Source organism: Triticum dicoccoides, chromosome 4A, assembly GCF_002162155.2.
Source record: "Triticum dicoccoides isolate Atlit2015 ecotype Zavitan chromosome 4A, WEW_v2.0, whole genome shotgun sequence".
NCBI classification, from domain to species: domain Eukaryota; kingdom Viridiplantae; phylum Streptophyta; class Magnoliopsida; order Poales; family Poaceae; genus Triticum; species Triticum dicoccoides.
Genome location: NC_041386.1, coordinates 253,694,526 through 253,712,713, shown reverse-complemented (window position 1 = coordinate 253,712,713; position 18,188 = coordinate 253,694,526). Strand labels below are relative to the sequence as shown.

Genomic DNA, 18,188 nt, shown 5'->3' with positions numbered 1-18,188 from the left:
CGTTCGACGGTGATTTTTTTTATTTGCCATATATGTATGAGTTTGATGATTTGATCATCGCCGGTGTTCCGGCAAGCCTATATATGGGCTTGGTCCGTTGTTCGACGGTGGTTTTTTTATTTGCCATATATGTATAAGTTTGATGACTCGATCACCGTCAGCGTTCCGGCAAGCATATATATGGGCTTGGTCCGTCGTTCGACAGTGATTTTCGATCATTGTCGGCGTTCCGGCAAGCCTATATATGGGCTTGGTCCGTCGTTCGACGGTGAATTTTTTTTATTTGCCATATATGTATGAGTTTGATGACTCGATCACCGTCGGCGTTCTGGCAAGCCTATATATGGGCTTGGTCTGTCGTTCGACGGTGATGTTACTATTTTTTGGGGGATGAGGAATATTTTCAATCAGGCGCACCTGTTTCGTGTTTCTCATATTCCCTTTTTTATGCATCAAATTCAAATATTGAAATGCTTTTTATTGTAGATACTATCTCTCGTTGCAGACTGCGTACCTCGGGATCATCTCTTCCACCTTGGTATGATATTTAATCTTGCACTTTCATGTACTATTCTTAACTTCCTGTAATTTCATACGTATATCAACATGCATATTTTCCTTGCATATAGATGGAGGAAGCCACGACACCATCTTCGTCTGAATCATGTAGAATGCCTTTATCACAGTTGGCCAAAAAACACCTATTTGAACCTGATACTAGTGAGCTAGCCAATCCAGTGATTACGAAGTTAGGCGTACCACACGGCCATCCTGAGCTTGGACCACGTGGATGGACGGCAGGGCCATCTTTCTCAGCTCGTTGTTATCAACCTCCTGCACCTGGGCCCAGACTTGATGAAGCTTCAACCCTTGGGACACATATGATATCCAAAGGTTTAGGCTGGAAGAATCATGAGGTTGAATACGCTCCAATGCCTCTTGGGTATCTTGAATGGGGTACTAATGTCTTGAAGAAATATCATACCCATCTGAAGGGGAGTGAGGAAGGTGTGGATTATGTCTATGGAGCCATTTATTGCTCTTTAGGCGACTATTTTGTCTCCCCTTCTCCCAACACCAACACGTTTTTGTTCTCGTCTGGCGAGCGTACAGTCACACTTCTTGATATGCATCAGATTGCGGGGTTGCCCCTTGATGGTGAACCTTATGAAGAATATGTTCCCCTAGCTGATGAGTTGGATCCTTCGACTCTTTTGTACCCCAACTTCCTGCCTCAGCTCCTAGAAATTTGGACCAAGCTTGCTGTGGGTGGCAAAGTAGGTTTCAAGGAATGGTGTGATTTCTTTCACAATAGTGGAGTAAACTCCTTTGCTACCAAGAGCTTAGAAGACCAGCGCGTGTACACCGCGGCTTTTCTTGCCATATGGCTTTGCCGCTACGTCGTTGTTGGTGGTGGGCCATATATTCGCCCTGGGGTATTAGTGATGGCGGCATGGATTTCACTAGGACGACGCATCTCTTCGGGCCCACCTGCTCTTTGCTCCCTTTATTACTCACTTCGGCGGATTTGTACTCATCCGATTGGCCCCTCATTCATACATAGGATTTGGCCGGTTCACTACCTTGCTGGATGGATGGGCGTGTACCTCAAGAAACCCTATGGAAACAGAGCAAAAACGCCAAATTTCCTAAGCTCCAGAATTTTGGCGGTACAACCTAATATGGTGAACACCATGTTTAAGACGCCACGTCATTTTACTCCTAAAGAGGCACATGCTTTCCTCGATGACTCTAAGAATATTGTTTGGAACCCCTATTCTCTCACTATGGAAGGTGTGTTCAAACCCAAGAGGGCTTTCTTAATTTCTATTCGTCGAGGCATGCTGCCGTGGAGGCGTGGTACTATCACCGTCGATGTGTGTATAGCTGAACCATATCACCCAGATCGAGTGGAACGACCGTTTCGTCTTGACCAAGTTGTACCCTTTTCTCCTCTAGCGAGCCTGTATACTCAAGACGAAATTGGAATTGCCTATGCTTTTTGGTCACACCTATTATCCTTGGCCCCTGAAGAATTCCACTATTTTCCTGACGATGATCGAGTTGGGAACTCCTCTGTAGCATGGGCTAATTGGTGGAAAAAATTTCTAAAGCCTTTCGCCGACATTCTGGACCAACTTTGCAATGGCAACATGACTAGGAAGACCCCTTATGATGTAAGGATAAAAAATAAGCGTGCACTACAACACAATATCAGGCCTCGCCCATTGTCTGATAAAGATTTTATGGTGGTGAGGAGAGTATCTATGGAGCACCGTGACCAACATGTTCAGTCCCTTGAGAAGGCAGAAACGCCTATTACAGATCAATGGAGACTGGTCCTCTACAATTATTTAAATGATGTTGTTGCTGCTCAACCGGTGAATTCTAAAGAGGTGAGCTCAAACACATGTGTGTCCATATTCCATTATGTCTCACGTACTATTTAGTACTAACTTGAGTTATCTTTTTGGTTTTTTTTGCAGCTACGGCGAGGTAATGTACTGAAACAGAATGCCATAGCTGGGTCCTCCTCCGCTCATCCACTATCAGTGGATAATGATATCTCAGACACTACGCCATCCGCTAGCGAAAAGAGACGCAGACAATCTACACCGTCTCATGTGGAACAGGAAGCAAGGCTGCCTTTGATGCGTACACTTGATTTGGCCCAAGCATCCAATTTTTCTGAACCAATAACATTGGATGGTCCGTCCTTAGATGTTGAATTCAGTAACTTTGTTAGTGGTGAAGATTTTAGCCATGTTCTCACAGGAGAAAAGGACCATGGCCTTGGTGACCTCTTCGATTTATCCGTCGAGGATTGTACCTTTGGCGAGTGTGGCACAAGTCGTCTACCCTCCAGCCCTGGTGTGGCTGAAACTGTGCTCCCTACCCCTAGTGCTCTTGATTTCTTGTCAACTTTACCTGGTAGTTTATTTACTTATGCATTTATTTAATTTGCCGTATCTATGAACCATCATTATCATCAAATTTTCACGACTCTTCACTTATTTTTTTAGGTTGCGAACAAGAAAGTTACCATTCACAAGACCCTGTAATGATGGTTGTATCAGGGAAGGCGCATAGATGGACTGCAGCTTTGTCAAAGACACATTTATAGATGCCACAGATACTATGGTGAAACGAGCCCTCGAAGGACTGAACGACTCTACCCTTGGTGATCCCAAGCGACGCATCATGCTTGAGAGCGTTTCTCAGACGCTGCCCACGCAAGTACCTGAGGTAGCTAAGGTGCATGCCATGTTGGTCGGGCTTATTGACCTTTCCAAGAAATTGCAGGTTGGCCAGAGTGAGCTCACAAAGGGATCCGAGCGAGATGAACATGCTGCTGCTGAAGTCGAGCTTAAAATTAAGTCCGATCATGAAGTTTCCAAGGCTGCGATTGGGGACTTATCTAACCTAGACAAGAAGTGTGCTGAAATGGAGGTGCAGGAAGCGGCGCTTAAGGTGCAGCTTGAGGAGGCTACCGCCAGTTTGCAGAAGCTTAAACTAGAGAGGGAACAGTGCCGACAAGCACATAATGCTCATCAATCTGAACTGAAGGACTTGGTGAAGAGTCTACAAGACACCAACGCCGGCAAGCGTACAAGGCTTGCTGAATTTGAACAAAAGACGACAAAATTAAAGATTGAAGCAAGTCAGTTGTTGAACAGCCTGCAGAACTGGCGAGCTCCTTGAGAAGGCCTAGACTTCGCTTAGTTTTTTTTTATTTAGCCGTTTCAATTTATCATTTCCCTTTGAATCATTTTAGGCTCAGTACTCAGTTTCACTTCAAATGTAGCAGTAATTTGTTTATTCACCTGGGAACTCCGAATTTTATGCATGATGTGCTAGTACGCCAGCTTTGACGTTGAAACATCTTTATTTATTTACACTATCGTTGTGTATGGCCTGAAGCCTTATTTTTTATTCTATTTTTTTATATAAATGCATGTACGTACCATTTTTGTACGACGTTTAAGCTTATGATGAAATCTGGAGCCTGCTTGATGTTTATATATTTTTTATTACCCTCTTTTTTTACGTCACAGTTTATACTCGTAAGTCATTGGAGTTTTTTTTTGTGCCCCAGTTTATACTCGTAAGGGTGTGGAGTATTTTGGATGGTCCCTTTTTTCATCAGAGTTTATACTCGTAAGTTGTTGGAGTATCTTTTTTTTGTGTGCCCCAGTTTACACTCATGAGGGTATGAAGTAAGTATGATGATTCGATTGTTTTTCCATCACAGTTTATACTCGTAAGTCGTTAGAGTCCTTTTGTTTGTGCCCCAGTTTACACTCATGAGTGTATGGAGTGTCATTTTTTTTACTCAAGCATAGTAGCGCTTAAGGAATTTTCCATTTATCGGTGGCGGGCAATACTCGCCGTCAGGGGAAATTATCCTGTATGCACCACTAGAGTAGACCTCTTTTATGATGTAGGGACCCTCCCATTTTGGCTCGAACTTTCCTCCCATCCATCGTGTAACATTCATTGGACGAATGACGGCGAGCACTAGGTCTCCTTGCTTGAATGATCTCCTTTTAACGCGCTTGTCAAAGGCACGAGACATTCTAGCCTGATAAGCTTCCAAATTTTGTAGTGCTTGAAGGCGTTTCCCCTCAAGCATTTCGAGTTCACCGAGGCGTAATTTTATGGCCTCCTCTTCCGAAAGTTTCTCTTGAATAGCCACTCCAAGCAAAGTAATTTGTACTTCTAATGGTAGAACTGCTTCTCCTCCAAACACAAGGGAGTATGGTGTCATCCCAGTTGGTGTGCGTGTCGTGGTTCTATAAGCCCACAAGGCCTCAAGAAGTCTTTCATGCCACTCACGCTTATTTCTTGACACGACTTTCTTTAACAATTTGCAGAGGGTCTTATTAAAAGCTTCTGCTTGTCCATTAGCTGCTGGATTATAAGCCGTGGAATAGTTATGAATTATCTTGAATTTCGAACATAACTTATCAACATATTTATTTTTGAACGGCCCTCCGTTATCAGACATGATACGAGAAGGAACTCCAAAGCGATATATGAGTTGTGTTCTTATGAATTGTTCCACGTGTTCTCCCTTATCCTCTTTTAATGGTATAAGCTCGGCCCACTTAGAGAAGTAATCGGTGGCAGCCAGGATAAATTTATGGCCCTTTGATGATGGCGGATTAATAGGTCCTACTATGTCCATTCCCCACATTTCAAACGGCCATGCAATATTTGTGGGATGCAACGACTCATGGGGTTGGTGTATGAAATTACCATGTACCTAGCACTCATAGCATCTTTTTGCAAATTTAATGGCATCGTCAAACATGGTAGACCAATAGTAACCAAGATGTCGTAGTTGATAATATAACTTAGGGCCAGATTGATGCGCCCCACACACCCCGGCGTGCACTTCATTTAAGGCTTCCATAATTTCATTCCCTGCTAGACAGCGGAGGAGGATGCCATCGAAGGAACGCCTATATAGGGTATCATTTATACATGTATAGTGAACTGACCTTTTCCAAACTCTTGACCTTTCTGCCGGGTCTAGAGGTAAATATCCATGGAGCAAGTATTCCAGGAAAGGGCTTCGCCAGTCTCCAACTTCAATCTCGTAGACATCTGCAGTCATTGCAACCGACATCGTCGTCTCCTCCTCCTCGGCGAGTATAGGTAGGATTCTGCATTCTTGAACACGAAGGTCCATCATTTGATGTGAAGTTAATGACATACTAGCAGCTAAACCTGCTAAGGCGTCAGCCTTTTCATTCTGACTTCTTATAACATGCTGAATATTTAGATCAGCAAACATGGACATGAGCACTTTGGCTCGTTGGAAGTAAGGCCTTAATTCTTCTTTCTTTACCATGTAAGTTCCTAGTAGTTGGTTGATCACTAACTGAGAGTCACCATAAACAGTGAGTGAATCTAACCCCATATTCAGAGCTAATCAAGCCCAATTATCAAAGCCTCATATTCAGCCGAATTATTTGAAACCGCTGAAGATAGGGTGAACGAGTACGGGATTATCCCTTCGCTTGGCGTCACAAAGACGACTCCAGCACCTGCCCCTGATCGTCGACATGTGCCATCGAAGTACATTTGCCAACATGTACTAGCAACTGATGTAGTGAACACCTCTTCATCTGGCAAGTCATCATCTATGGGGAAATCATCGGGTATTGGATGTGTGGCTAGGAAGTTAGCTAACGCCTGCCCCTTAATGGCCTTTTGTGGCACAAACTTTATATCAAATTGCGACAAAAACATCGCCCACTTAGCCAGTCTACCTGAAAGCACCATTCTATTTAAGATGTACCTGAGAGGGTCTGCTCTCGATACAAGGTGTACAGTATGCTCTAACATGTAATGGCGCAATTTTTGTGCTGCAAACACCAATGCGAGACATATTTTTTCCATGTCCGGATAGTTGCACTCAGCCCCCACGAGGGTGCGACTAAGGTAATATAGGGACATTTCCTTTCCGGACTCATTATTCTGTGCTAAAAGAGCTCCCAACGACATAGGCATGGCTGCCGTATATAGGATCAGAGGACGTTCCTTAACTGGTGCACCCAGGATAGGTGGGTGTATAAGGTATTTTTTAATGTCCCAGTTATGTTCCCTCAGACGCTCGAAAACCATTGGAAGATGTTTCATATGGTCCTCTTCACGTTTTGAATTTACTACTATGTCATCTATATAACATTCAACGATTACATATAACAACCCATCTAAAAATGTGGTCATGGCTCGTTGATATGTCGCCCCTGCATTTTTTAATCCAAATGGCATGACCTTATAACAGAATATGCCTTTGGGTGTCCTGAAAGCTGTTAGCTCTTCATCTTCTGGCGCCATTTTTATTTGATTATATCCAGAATATCCATCCATAAAAGAAAATATTTCATGATTCATGGTAGCATCAACGAGTATTTCAGATATAGGTATAGGAAAATCATCTTTAGGGCATGCTTTATTTAAGTCCCTAAAGTCTACACACACACGGATTTGACCATTCTTCTTTTTGACTGGTACAATATTGGAAAGCCACTTAGGATATTTGACTTCCCTAATGAATCCAACGGCTATGAGTTTGTCGACCTCAGCTTCTATCTTGGGGAGTAGCTCGGGTCAAAATCTCCTTTGTGTTTGTTTCACTGGGGGAACATCGTCTTGCATGGCAAGTCGATGCACCGCCACTTCCGGATCCAAGCCTGGCATTTCCTCATAAGTTCAGGCGAAGACATCTTTGTTCGCAGAAAGGAACTTATGATATTCCTCTTTCTTCTCTTTGGACAGACGTGCGCCAATAAAAAATGGTCGCGGATCCTCGACTGTCCCAATATTTATTTCTTCCAAGTCATCAATAGTTTGTTGATTACCATCCTCCATTTGTGGGGATGCCTCAGTTGGGTCTACAAATTCAGTCGAGGTCATGCCGACCTCATAGCCCAGCCCATGTGTCGAGGTCATGCAAACCTCATAGCCCAGCCCATGTCTTTTTTCTTTCAAAGGCTGGCCCTCATGTAGAGCTTCGAGTTGTTCTCGGGACAACACCTTTTCAAATGGCGCTCGCTACCCTCGGCCATCGCACAATGACGGGCCAGTGAGAGTATCATATCCCATTCTCTGCGTCATATACAAAACTCGGTTATCGTATAGAGAAATAGGCAATGACTCATCGTCTTTATTTTCCAAGGTGATATGAACCACATTTTTATTTTTATTTTCACAATCATGCGACTTCTCTTTATCATGCGACTTCGCAGAAAGGAACTTATGATATTCCTCTTTCTTCTCTTTGAACTTATGATAGGCATTTTGGTACCTCTTTTAACAGATGATTTATCGATGACACGGAATATTGGGTCACCCTCTTTCCTTTGGTCACTTGGTATATACTGATAAATCTTTCAGCCAGATGAGGATTCTGTAGCATTTTTTTACCATATTTGATTCAGGTACTACTACAGGCCTTGGCTTGTGTACTTTTTCAACGGGCTCAAAGTAGAATTTAGCATCGGCGTAAAAAGATTCAGCTACGGTGAATGGTCTCTTATCTGCAAATATTCTTACTGTTTCTCCATATTGCTCTTTGTACTTGACACACTGATGGAGTGTAGATGGCACAACCTGATTTTCATGCAACCATGGTCGGCCCAATAGTGCATTGTAAGATGTTGCTACATCAATCACATGGAATCTCACGTATGTAGATAATGCTTCCATTTTTAGTACCAAGGAAATGGTACCCATGGCCTATTGACCTGACTGGTTAAAACCGTGAATGACCACATTTGACCGACTCAAATCCTTAGGGGAATATCCAATCCTTTTCAAAGTACGCAGAGGCAACAAATTTATGGCGGATCCACCATCTATCATTATGCGATTTGTTGGCAAGTCATCAATCTCACCAAACATAAGAAGAGGTCTGTTATGCTTCTTTGCTGCTAACAACATGTCCTCATCCGCGAATGTAATATTTAACACATCATTTAATTGGGCTTCAGTCTGTGAGACTTCCACTCTATAATCTTCAGGAAATGACAATGCTGTAACTAGTGCCTTACGTAAATCCAAGGAAAGAGACAAAGCATCATACACAAAAAGCATAGCTGGTATTTTCTTCAAATGAGAGATTACATCATACTTGACCGACACCTTAGAAGGCGGGTCAATTGTCTCATTCTCAGTTACATCTTTGTTCCTAGGCTCCTTTCTAGGTGGAGGATGTGGGTCAGCTAACTGGCGACCTGATCTAAGGTGGACCTGATCCACTTCTGGCGCATCTTCTTCGGGGAAGTGAAGAGACTCGCTATCATCCTCAAACACACCTATAGTGAGAACATTGAATTCTTCACCAGGCGGGACCTTCATGCGCTTCACCAGATGCTGATATTTCTTTGGTACGAAGCGCAGAGGAGCGACATCTTCCATCACTTGGTGTAGTACACGGCGTTTTGGCCGCTGTTCCCTCCAGTCTTGGGGTTCTTGAGAAGCTGGTACACTGGGCCATCCATCACGGCTGTAGGGAGTGTGAGCCTCTCTTTTACGCTCACCCTGGGACGTGGTCTTATGGCCGAGGTTTGGGAGGAAGCCTGAAGAGATAATTGGGGTAAATTCATATCCTGATGTAAAAATCATATCATCATAAGTTGGCCTCATATTTGAAGATGCGCAACTCACCGAGCTATCTTGAAGAGTGACAACATTTGCTGTAGCCATCTTCTTTCCTTTCTTTAAGCTTTTGAGGAGATCAGTATCAATGGTCCCCTCATCGATCATTTTCTGTATGATATTCTTCACAACAAAGCAATCTTTGAGTGTATGGCCCAAAATGCGATGGTAGTGACAAAAATTTGGGTCATGAAATTTTGAAGCTTCTTCTGGCCTTTTAGGCTTGGGAAGTTCTATAAGACTCAACTCCTTTAAACCATTAAAAAGGTCATCAATTTCTTCTACCGGAAAAGAATACTCCCTGTGTTTGTCGCTCGCTGAGAGTTGGCCTCCTACTGACCTGTGCACCTCGCTGCCCTTGATTCCCTATAGGTGCTCTTCTGGGCTGGGATTGAGGCTTTATCGTCGTTGTCTCCATGGCTTGTGCAGACTTGGGTTTCATCGACAACTTTTCATGCTGACCACCTTTGTATGTAGGCTTGTTGAATGTCGTTTTTGTTCGACGAGCGACAAGCTGCATAAAATTTTCTATATCCGTGGATTTTGAAGCTAACTCTTCAAACTTGAGGGGCCTCACTCCTTGTAACTGGACAACCACTTCTGAGCGGAGATTGTTCATGCACATGCGCACTGCTTCTGGCTCAGTGATTGGCTGTGGGCAATGAAGACTTAGGTTTCTCCATCTATTTATGAAATCAGCCGCCCTCTCGTTGAACCCTTGTTCAGTTGGGTCAACTCAGTTATGCCCACCGTCCTCTGCGTGCTATAAAACCTCTCGAGGAATAAGTTTTGCATTTGTTCCCACGTTTTTATAGAGCTTGGAGGCAACTTGCTGTACCAAGTGAAGGCAGGCCCAGACAATGTCTGTAAAAATTGCCTAAGGAGAAGTGCTCCGTTGTTAGCTGTATCCTGACAAGCAGCAAGAAAGTGTGCTATGTGCTCATGGGGAGATCCACTCCTGTTGAACTTACTAAACTGCGGCTGCCTATAATTTGTTGGGAAAGGAACTAGGTCCACATCAGGTGGGTACGACTTAACATACCCTGGCCGCATCGAGTACTGAGTTTGCATTAATTGCGACTTTACCCCTTCAGCGATCATTCTTTGGATCGCCTCAAGGTTAAGCCCTGCTCCTCCATGTTGGCTGCTAGCACTTGCGCCACCATCCCCTTCATTTCCTTTGCTCTGGTTATTGCTCATATGAATTCGAAGGGCTGCTAGCTCGTCTTCCTTTTGCTGAAGCGCTGCCATAAGGTTGGCTAATTGCTCCTCAACGGGACGAGTTTCATTCGCAGCTAGGACTTGTTCTGTATGCTTTGCACCATGGTGAAGTTCTATCTCATTCTCAGAAGGACAAGGAGTGCTATCTGATAGGGGATTGTAAGACCCCCCATTGCTTAACCCAAGTTCTTCATGATATGAACCCTTCTGGCTCCGCGTCGTGCGGCGAGGACCTTCTACAACAGTCTTACGTGCCTTCTTCCTCTTGAAGTGTATTGATGCTGAGGAGGTCTCGCTACTATTGTCTGTCACCCCTTTAACACCAACTGGCATTGCGTTGAATACTTCAAATGAGTTGCCTGAGACCTTCTTACGAGTTGGCCATGGAGCGAGAGTTCTGGTAGTCTTGTTTTTTGTACTTGCCATTTGTTTTGCCCTATTTCCTCCACTGACTTGGCTTGTTGATGGATAATCTCTTCCTTGTATTCTGCTATAACCCGAATCGGCTCGTACTGCCATCTCTCTTTGTTTCAGGGCGGCCCGCTTTTTGCGTGCATGAGCAACCTGCTTCACAAACTCTTGTCGTCGTGGATCTGCCTTCACAAATTCTTCATATTCTGGCCACTTCGATAGAGTTTCTACACGCCGCATGATGGCGCCACCAACATTATCAGCAGAGATAGAGCATCCTGGAAGTATTTCCTTCAAAGCTTGGCAAACATTCTGTGTCATGATGGCATGGAAGCTAGCATGGCTCCCCCCACGGATCCTTGCATTGATCTTCCTTTCTCTATTTCTGATGGGATATGCCACTTGCTTCCGCTGTTGATTGGTTATGTTTGCATCAGTTGCCACTGGGAAATCAAGCCATGCATGGTGAGCCCTCTGCCGTCGACGACGACGTGCTAGATCAACTGAGCCTTCAAATGATGGTCTTGGTGCTGTCACTGATGAGGACAAAGGATCTGATATTGTTGCAGTTGGATCCACATGACCATCTTGGAAGTCATCTGAAGTGACAAACACCCCCTACCACTGCAGCGAGCGTCTATTGCTTGGCTCTCCCACTAGGCATGGTCCGATGGGATTATAGCCCATGGTGGGGATAAATTTAGGTGCATCAACACGCAATTGGTTTCTTGGGCGAGCCGGTCCTTCATGTGAGGAAGATTCAGTGTCCTCAGCCATTACACCCTTTCCTTTGTCCGCGGAGCAAGCCCTTTGTGCTGCCCCTACATTGCTTGGGTTAAGCTTATGTGAGCTTTCTCCTGACCCTTCGTGTGCGCCCACCCTAAGTTTTGAAGGTGTAAGGGGCACTGCGACTTTGGTCGACGTAGTTGAAGCAGATTGTTTTGGCGATGCCACCTTTAGTGATCCTGTCCGTTTTGCAAGAATGGGCCACTCTTCGGGTGTCATGCGAACAACCTTTGCTGGTACCTCATGGCTTATGACCTTGGTAGGTGACATCTTTGTGAAACCAGGAGGAACTAAAGTAGATGAAGAAGCTTCGCGTACATGCTGATCCTTAGATTCTCTTGCAGCTGCACGCATCCTTCTCTTTGCTGACTTTGTGAGCACAGGAGTAAACCCCTCCTTCAGTGCAGAGGAGACTTCCTTTTCTTCTGGCTTAGCTGGGGATGCAGATGTTGTTTCCAAACTCTTGCTAACTGCAGCCACAAGCGGACCAATTGGCACATCCAGCCAGAGGTCACCAAAGCGGAGAGTGACAAATTGCTGGACCTGTCCCTCCATACCTTGAAAATAAAGAAAACAATATATTAGTTTTCTTCATCTATTTTTTGTATATGCGTACATAATGTTTTATGCTTTATGTACTATGGAAATTCATATGTTGCAATCCTATGTTGGAATTCGAAGATGAGGGGAGAAATATGTCCCACCGGGCGTGCCAGAATCTGATGACGGGAAAATGGCGGGCGTGAGACACGCGTCCACGTCATTGATACAGAGTTAATAATTTAAATACGTAGATGCATACAATAAAAATAGGATCAAACATTGCAGGTACTTTATTTCCAGAACTCTTACATTTACATAAAAATTCTGTTAATTACATCTCTGAAGAGAAAACCACTGATTAAGAATTCCAACATATCTATTACATAAGATTGCAACACATTCCTATTACAATATGCTACAAGAAAATTCCTCCTCGCGATCGTCGATGCACTCCTGCTTGGGTACTTGAAGTTTGCTTTCATGCAAGTACTTCTCCATAATTTCATGTTTGATAGGTTGGAGTATATATTTTCCTAACATGTTTAATTGTGGTCAACCTCATTTATATGATGGTGCAGAATGAAGGTTGGTTTTGACTAGGCTTAGTTTTATCCTACGTTTAGCATATAGGATATGTATATATTTTTCTTTGGGAATTTTATACGACATCTTTGGTTTTGGTGGCATGGATACATGTGACATGCCAATTTCAATAAGTTTTGCATCATCACATTACTACTATCACCGCGCGACACTGATATGGTGTCCGTGTGTAGCGTAATGGACTGAAGCTTTCTGACACAATTTTGATGCTTTTTATAGTGCATATGATATGTGCCATATTTTGTTGACTTTGACTTCACACGGTATCAAAGCTAACCACGCGGTGCAATGATATGACACACACGCATAGCTTGACCCGAATGGAGTTTGTTTATGATATTTTTTATTTGTTTAAAGCCTATGTGGGCTACATGAAATATGCCTTATCATGTATTTTGCATGAATTTTGTATGCATATATGGATGTGGAGTGAACTTATTTTTTATTAAGTTCTGCTTACCTGTATTACTACTAACACCGCGTGGCACTAAGGTAATGCCCGCATGCAGCGTAACCCAGCAAAGGTTTGTGGAGCCATTATGGTTGCATGAGTTATATGACATCTATCATTTTTGTTTATGTTTGTACCTTACATGGTATTAGCACTAACTCCACATAGCGTCATTTCATTGGCGCTCGTGTGTAGCGTAACCCAAGTAAAGTGAGTTTGTGATATCCATTTATGACAATGCTAATAGTTTAGGCTCTTATAGCATTGGTGCATGTTTGCAACATCTTTTATATGACTTTGGCCAAAATATGTGGCATGGATGTTTCATTTAGATTTGTCTTACTTGTATTACTACTAACACCGCGTAACACGAATATCTTGTCCGCGTGTAGCGTAACCAAGTAAAATTGGTTTATGACGTGTAGTTTTAACTTTGGACTTTGGACCAAATATTTGACTTTGGACCAAATATTTGACGAATTTCATGCCATATTTTATTTGACTTTGGACCAAATATGTGGCCTGAATATTCTGTTTAGTTCTCTCTCACATGTATTACTGCTAACAGCGCATATCATTAAGATAATGTCCGCGTGTAGCGTAACCAAGTAAGATTGGTTTTTATGATGCAACATGTTTTATAATTCATCTTGCATGATTTTGGTTTCTAGGTGTGTATCGTGAACACATTTTTAATTAAGTCTTGCCCTGCTCGTATTACTACTAACACCAAGTAGCATTAAGATAATGCCCTCGTGTAGCGTAACCAAGTGAAGGAATATTTTGTATATTCTTGTTCGTATTACAACTAACACGACACATAAGGTCCGTAGCGTAACCGGCCAAGAACAAATTCAGTTTAGCATATTCGTGATTTCATTCCAACTTAGTCATATCCATTTTTTTATGATGACCAAATTAAGTCAACTTTTTATGAGGTTTTCGCACCTATGACATTCTCTTGATTTGTATCCATGTATAGAGACCAAACCAAGGAACGAGGCGTTCATCTTGGATTGTATCGCTAAAGGGACCGAACCAAGATGGAGATCAATAGGACGAAGCGCATGCAACTTTTAAAGGAACCGTGCTTACAAGAACCATGCATGTTCCTTGACTCGTACCACGATGGCCGAGCCGAAGGCGAAAGTTTGGGATAGATATATCATGCTCCTTGATTTGTACCATGATGGCCGAACCAAAGGCAACAATTTGGGGTGTATATAACATGTCCCTTGGTTTGTACCGCGATGGCCGAACCAAGAACAAAAATTTGAGATGGATTAAACATGCACCTTAGTCTGTACCACGATGGCCGGACTAAGGACGAGAATTTTGGAGAGATGAAACATTCTCCTTGATTTGTACCACAATGGCCGAACCATGGGCTAGAATTTTAGAGAGATGAAGCATGCTCCTTGATTTGTACCACGATGGCCGGACTAAGGACGAGAATTTTGGAGAGATGAAACATTCTCCTTGATTTGTACCACGATGGCCGAACGAAGGGCTAGAATTTTAGAGAGATGAAACATGCTCCCTAATTTGTACCACGATGGCTGAACCAAGGGCTAGAGTTTTGAGAGAGGGGGAAGAAGAAAGCTCCCTGATCTGTACCACAATGGCCAAATCAGGGGCTAGGGAAGAGCCATGAATCTCATCTTCAAACCTCAGCAAGCAAGTCTCCTGCATCCTCCTTCCTTTTCTGTATATGCTGTGTGTGAGAGAGATTTAGTACTAGGGAGAAAACGAATCCAGGACCGACCCTAGAGCAGTGCATCTGCCTGGTATTTATAGTGGCTAGGAAGGAGCAGCGCTCGTTGGCTGTAGGGCGTGTCCACCCACGTCTCACATCGTGTGATCGTGCGGAACGTGAGAATATGGGCTGTTTTCTTTTTTTATTCCATTGATTACTAATTGATCCACGTAAGGTTGACCAATAGCTAGCTCCATTATGATGATTAGTCATTATGGGCCGGCACTTTTTCTTTTTAAGTAACATGTGGGCCTTCCCCACACTGTTCGCATGCATGCATGTCAACTTTATGGAGAGTACGGCCATGCATTTGTGGCCTTTTTTTATGGGCTAAGCATGATTAGCTACTAATGGCTTATTAAAATTTAGGGTGTGCACGCTAATTTTTTTATGCAACTCAAGGTCTATAGTCAGATGAATATTTGACCAAGTATACTGCGTATATTTCATCGGGACAATATTTTTTTATGCGTTGTTTAAATATTTCATTTTGCCGATGGAACAAAGTCGAACATTTATCATATAGTCGCCATTTTGGCGATATTAGCATCCCTCATGACAATTTTTTTTATTTTCGCCGTTAGTAGCAGCACGCATGTGTGTGAGCCATGTGCTCTCCATATTTTCTTCAAAACTTGACGAGTTTCGTCATGTTTTAAATTTGTCGGTTTAATGTGTGCACTATCGACAAAAAAATATATCAGATGCCTATTTTGTCTATCGTCACTTTGAGATATTGATTATATTTTTTAAGTGACCCTTCTCATTATAAAACGGATTTTTGCCGTTTTGAATATATATTTTATGTGGGTCATGGATTTTATTTTATCTTGGTCAAAAATTATGTCAACACTGAGGAGTAAAAAGAATCCTACTCTCCGATATATATAATTCTATAAGACTCAAAACATTTTTCTAGACTCAACAACGTCAGCGATTCGATCAAGCAGGGGGCTCCTAAGTCAGGGAACCTGGGTCTGATTACCAACTTGTAACACCCACGATGCGGCTATATATCCCACTTGTCGGGGCATGACTTAGAAGCATAACCGCATGGTAGGCATGTCGCAAGAGGGGTAATCTTTACACATCCCATTTACTGAATAAGGAAGGGATAAAGAGTTGGCTTACAATCGCCACTTCACACAATACATTAATATAGTATACATCATCCAGAATACAATCAAGGTCCGACTACGGAACCAACATAAATAAAAGACAACCCCAAATGCTAGATCCCCGATCGCCCCAACTGGGCTCCTCTACTAATCATCCGGAAACGAACCATAGTAACGGCCCGAATCCTCGTCGAACTCCCACTTGAGTTCGGTAGCGTCCCCTGCACTGGCATCATCGGCACCTGCATCTGCTTTGGAAGTATCTGTGAGTCACCAGGACTCAGCAATCTCACACCCTCGCGATCAAGATTATTTAACCTTAAAGGAAGGAAAAGGGTAGTGAGGTGGAGCTCCAGCAAGCACTAGCATATATGGTGGCTCACTTACGCAAAAGAGAGCGAGAAGAGAAGCAAAGCACGGTCGAGAAGCTAATAATGATCAAGAAGTGATCCTGAAGCTACTTACGTTCAAGTATAACACGAGACCGTGTTCTCTTCCTGGACTCCGCCAAAAAGAGACCATCACGGCTACACACGCGGTTGATTCATTTTAATTAAGTTAAGTGTTATGTTCTCTACAACCGGACATTAACAAATTCCCATCTGCCCATAACCGCGGGCACGACTTTCAAAAGTTCAAAACCCTGCAGGGGTGCCCAACTTAGCCCACCACAATCTCTCACGGTCAACGAAGGACATTCCTTCTTCCGAGAAGACCCGATCAGTCTCGGAATCCCGGTTACAAGACATTTCAACAATGGTAAAATAAGACCAGCAAAGCCGCCCGATGTGCCGACAAATCCCGATAGGAGTCGCGCGTATCTCGTTCTCTGGGCACACCGGATCAGTGCTTTGTACAACTAAAACCAAACCTCGAGTTTCCCCGAGGTGGCGCTGCAAAGGACTCTAGTTGGGACCAACACTCAGAGGAGCACTGACCCGGGGGGGGGGGCTTAAAATAAAGATGACCATTGAGTCTGCAGAACCCAAGGGAAGGTATATGGTGGTAGGTAGGCAAATGGTAAAGCCAAGTTTGGGCCTTGCTGGAGGAGTTTTATTCAAAGCGAGCTGTCAAGGGGTTCCCATAACACCCAACCGCGTAAGGAACGCAAAAACAAGGAACATAACACCGGTATGACGGAAACTAGGGCGGCAAGAGTGGAACAAAACACCAGGAAAAAGGCCGAGTCTTCCACCCTTTACCAAGTATATAGATGCATTAAAGTAAATAAGAGGTAATAATGATATCCCAACAATATCCATGTTCCAACATGGAACAAACTTCATCTTCGCCTGCAACTAGCAACGCTATAAGAGGGGCTAAGAAAAAGCGGTAATATAGCCACAAAACGGTTTGCTAGGAAAGGTGGGTTAGAGGCTTTACATGGCAATATGGGGGACATGATATGGCAGGTGGTAGGTATCGCAGCATAGCAAAAGAGCGAACAACTAGCAAGCAAAGATAGAAGTGATTTCGAGGGTATGGTCATCTTGCCTGCAAAGTTCTCCGAGTTGACGAAAGCTTGACCCTCGTAATCATAATCAACGGGTTCCTCGATCATGTACTCGTCTCCCGGCTCTACCCAAGGCAAAAACACAATCAATGGAAACCACAATCAACCACAGTGCAATGCGCAAGCAACATGATGCAAAACATGACACGACATGCGGAATGTGATATGCAATGCATATGCATGCTTCGGAGGGGAAAGATTGAACCAGGCCTCAACTTGGCAAACCAAGTGTGCCACTGGAAATATGAGTTGATTTCGGTTGAAATCGATATAAAGATCACCGGAATCGGATGCACGGTTTGCAAATGGCAAGCAAAACAAGAATGGCACAATTCTGCGATTAACAACACGATGCCAACTAGAATGCAACAAGAAACTAAGCTACTGCACACCAACATAGCAAAAAAACACATGGAAGTGATCTACTCAAGATGCTTGACAAAATATGAACAGTGAGCTACAGATAAATCACACAATAGCAGGTTCAAACAAGCATGGCAAAAGTGCAAAAGATATCAACATCACAGACTTGGTGAAAATAACATGCCAGGAATTAACATCAGGAAGACATGTTTAGAGCAAGATAACAACATGCTACAGGAACATATCATACCA

General features: G+C 43.4%; 1 protein-coding gene across 3 annotated transcripts in view; it reads left to right on the top strand.

Annotated features, from left to right (window-relative positions):
• The window catches only part of LOC119285745, a 5,308-nt gene extending 1,426 nt beyond the window's left edge, over positions 1-3,882 (top strand). For 2 of the 3 annotated variants that reach the window (XM_037565077.1, XM_037565076.1), the window contains 4 exons: positions 487-538; positions 630-2,396; positions 2,487-2,931; positions 3,024-3,882. In XM_037565077.1, coding sequence (XP_037420974.1) covers positions 630-2,396; positions 2,487-2,931; positions 3,024-3,124 — 2,313 coding nt within the window. In that variant the 5' untranslated portion in view covers positions 487-538 and the 3' untranslated portion in view covers positions 3,125-3,882. Of the gene's footprint in view, positions 1-486; positions 539-629; positions 2,397-2,486; positions 2,932-3,023 lie in introns of those variants that run through there. The other variant, XM_037565078.1, reaches the window with a different exon arrangement.
• Positions 3,883-18,188: the final 14,306 nt, after the last annotated feature.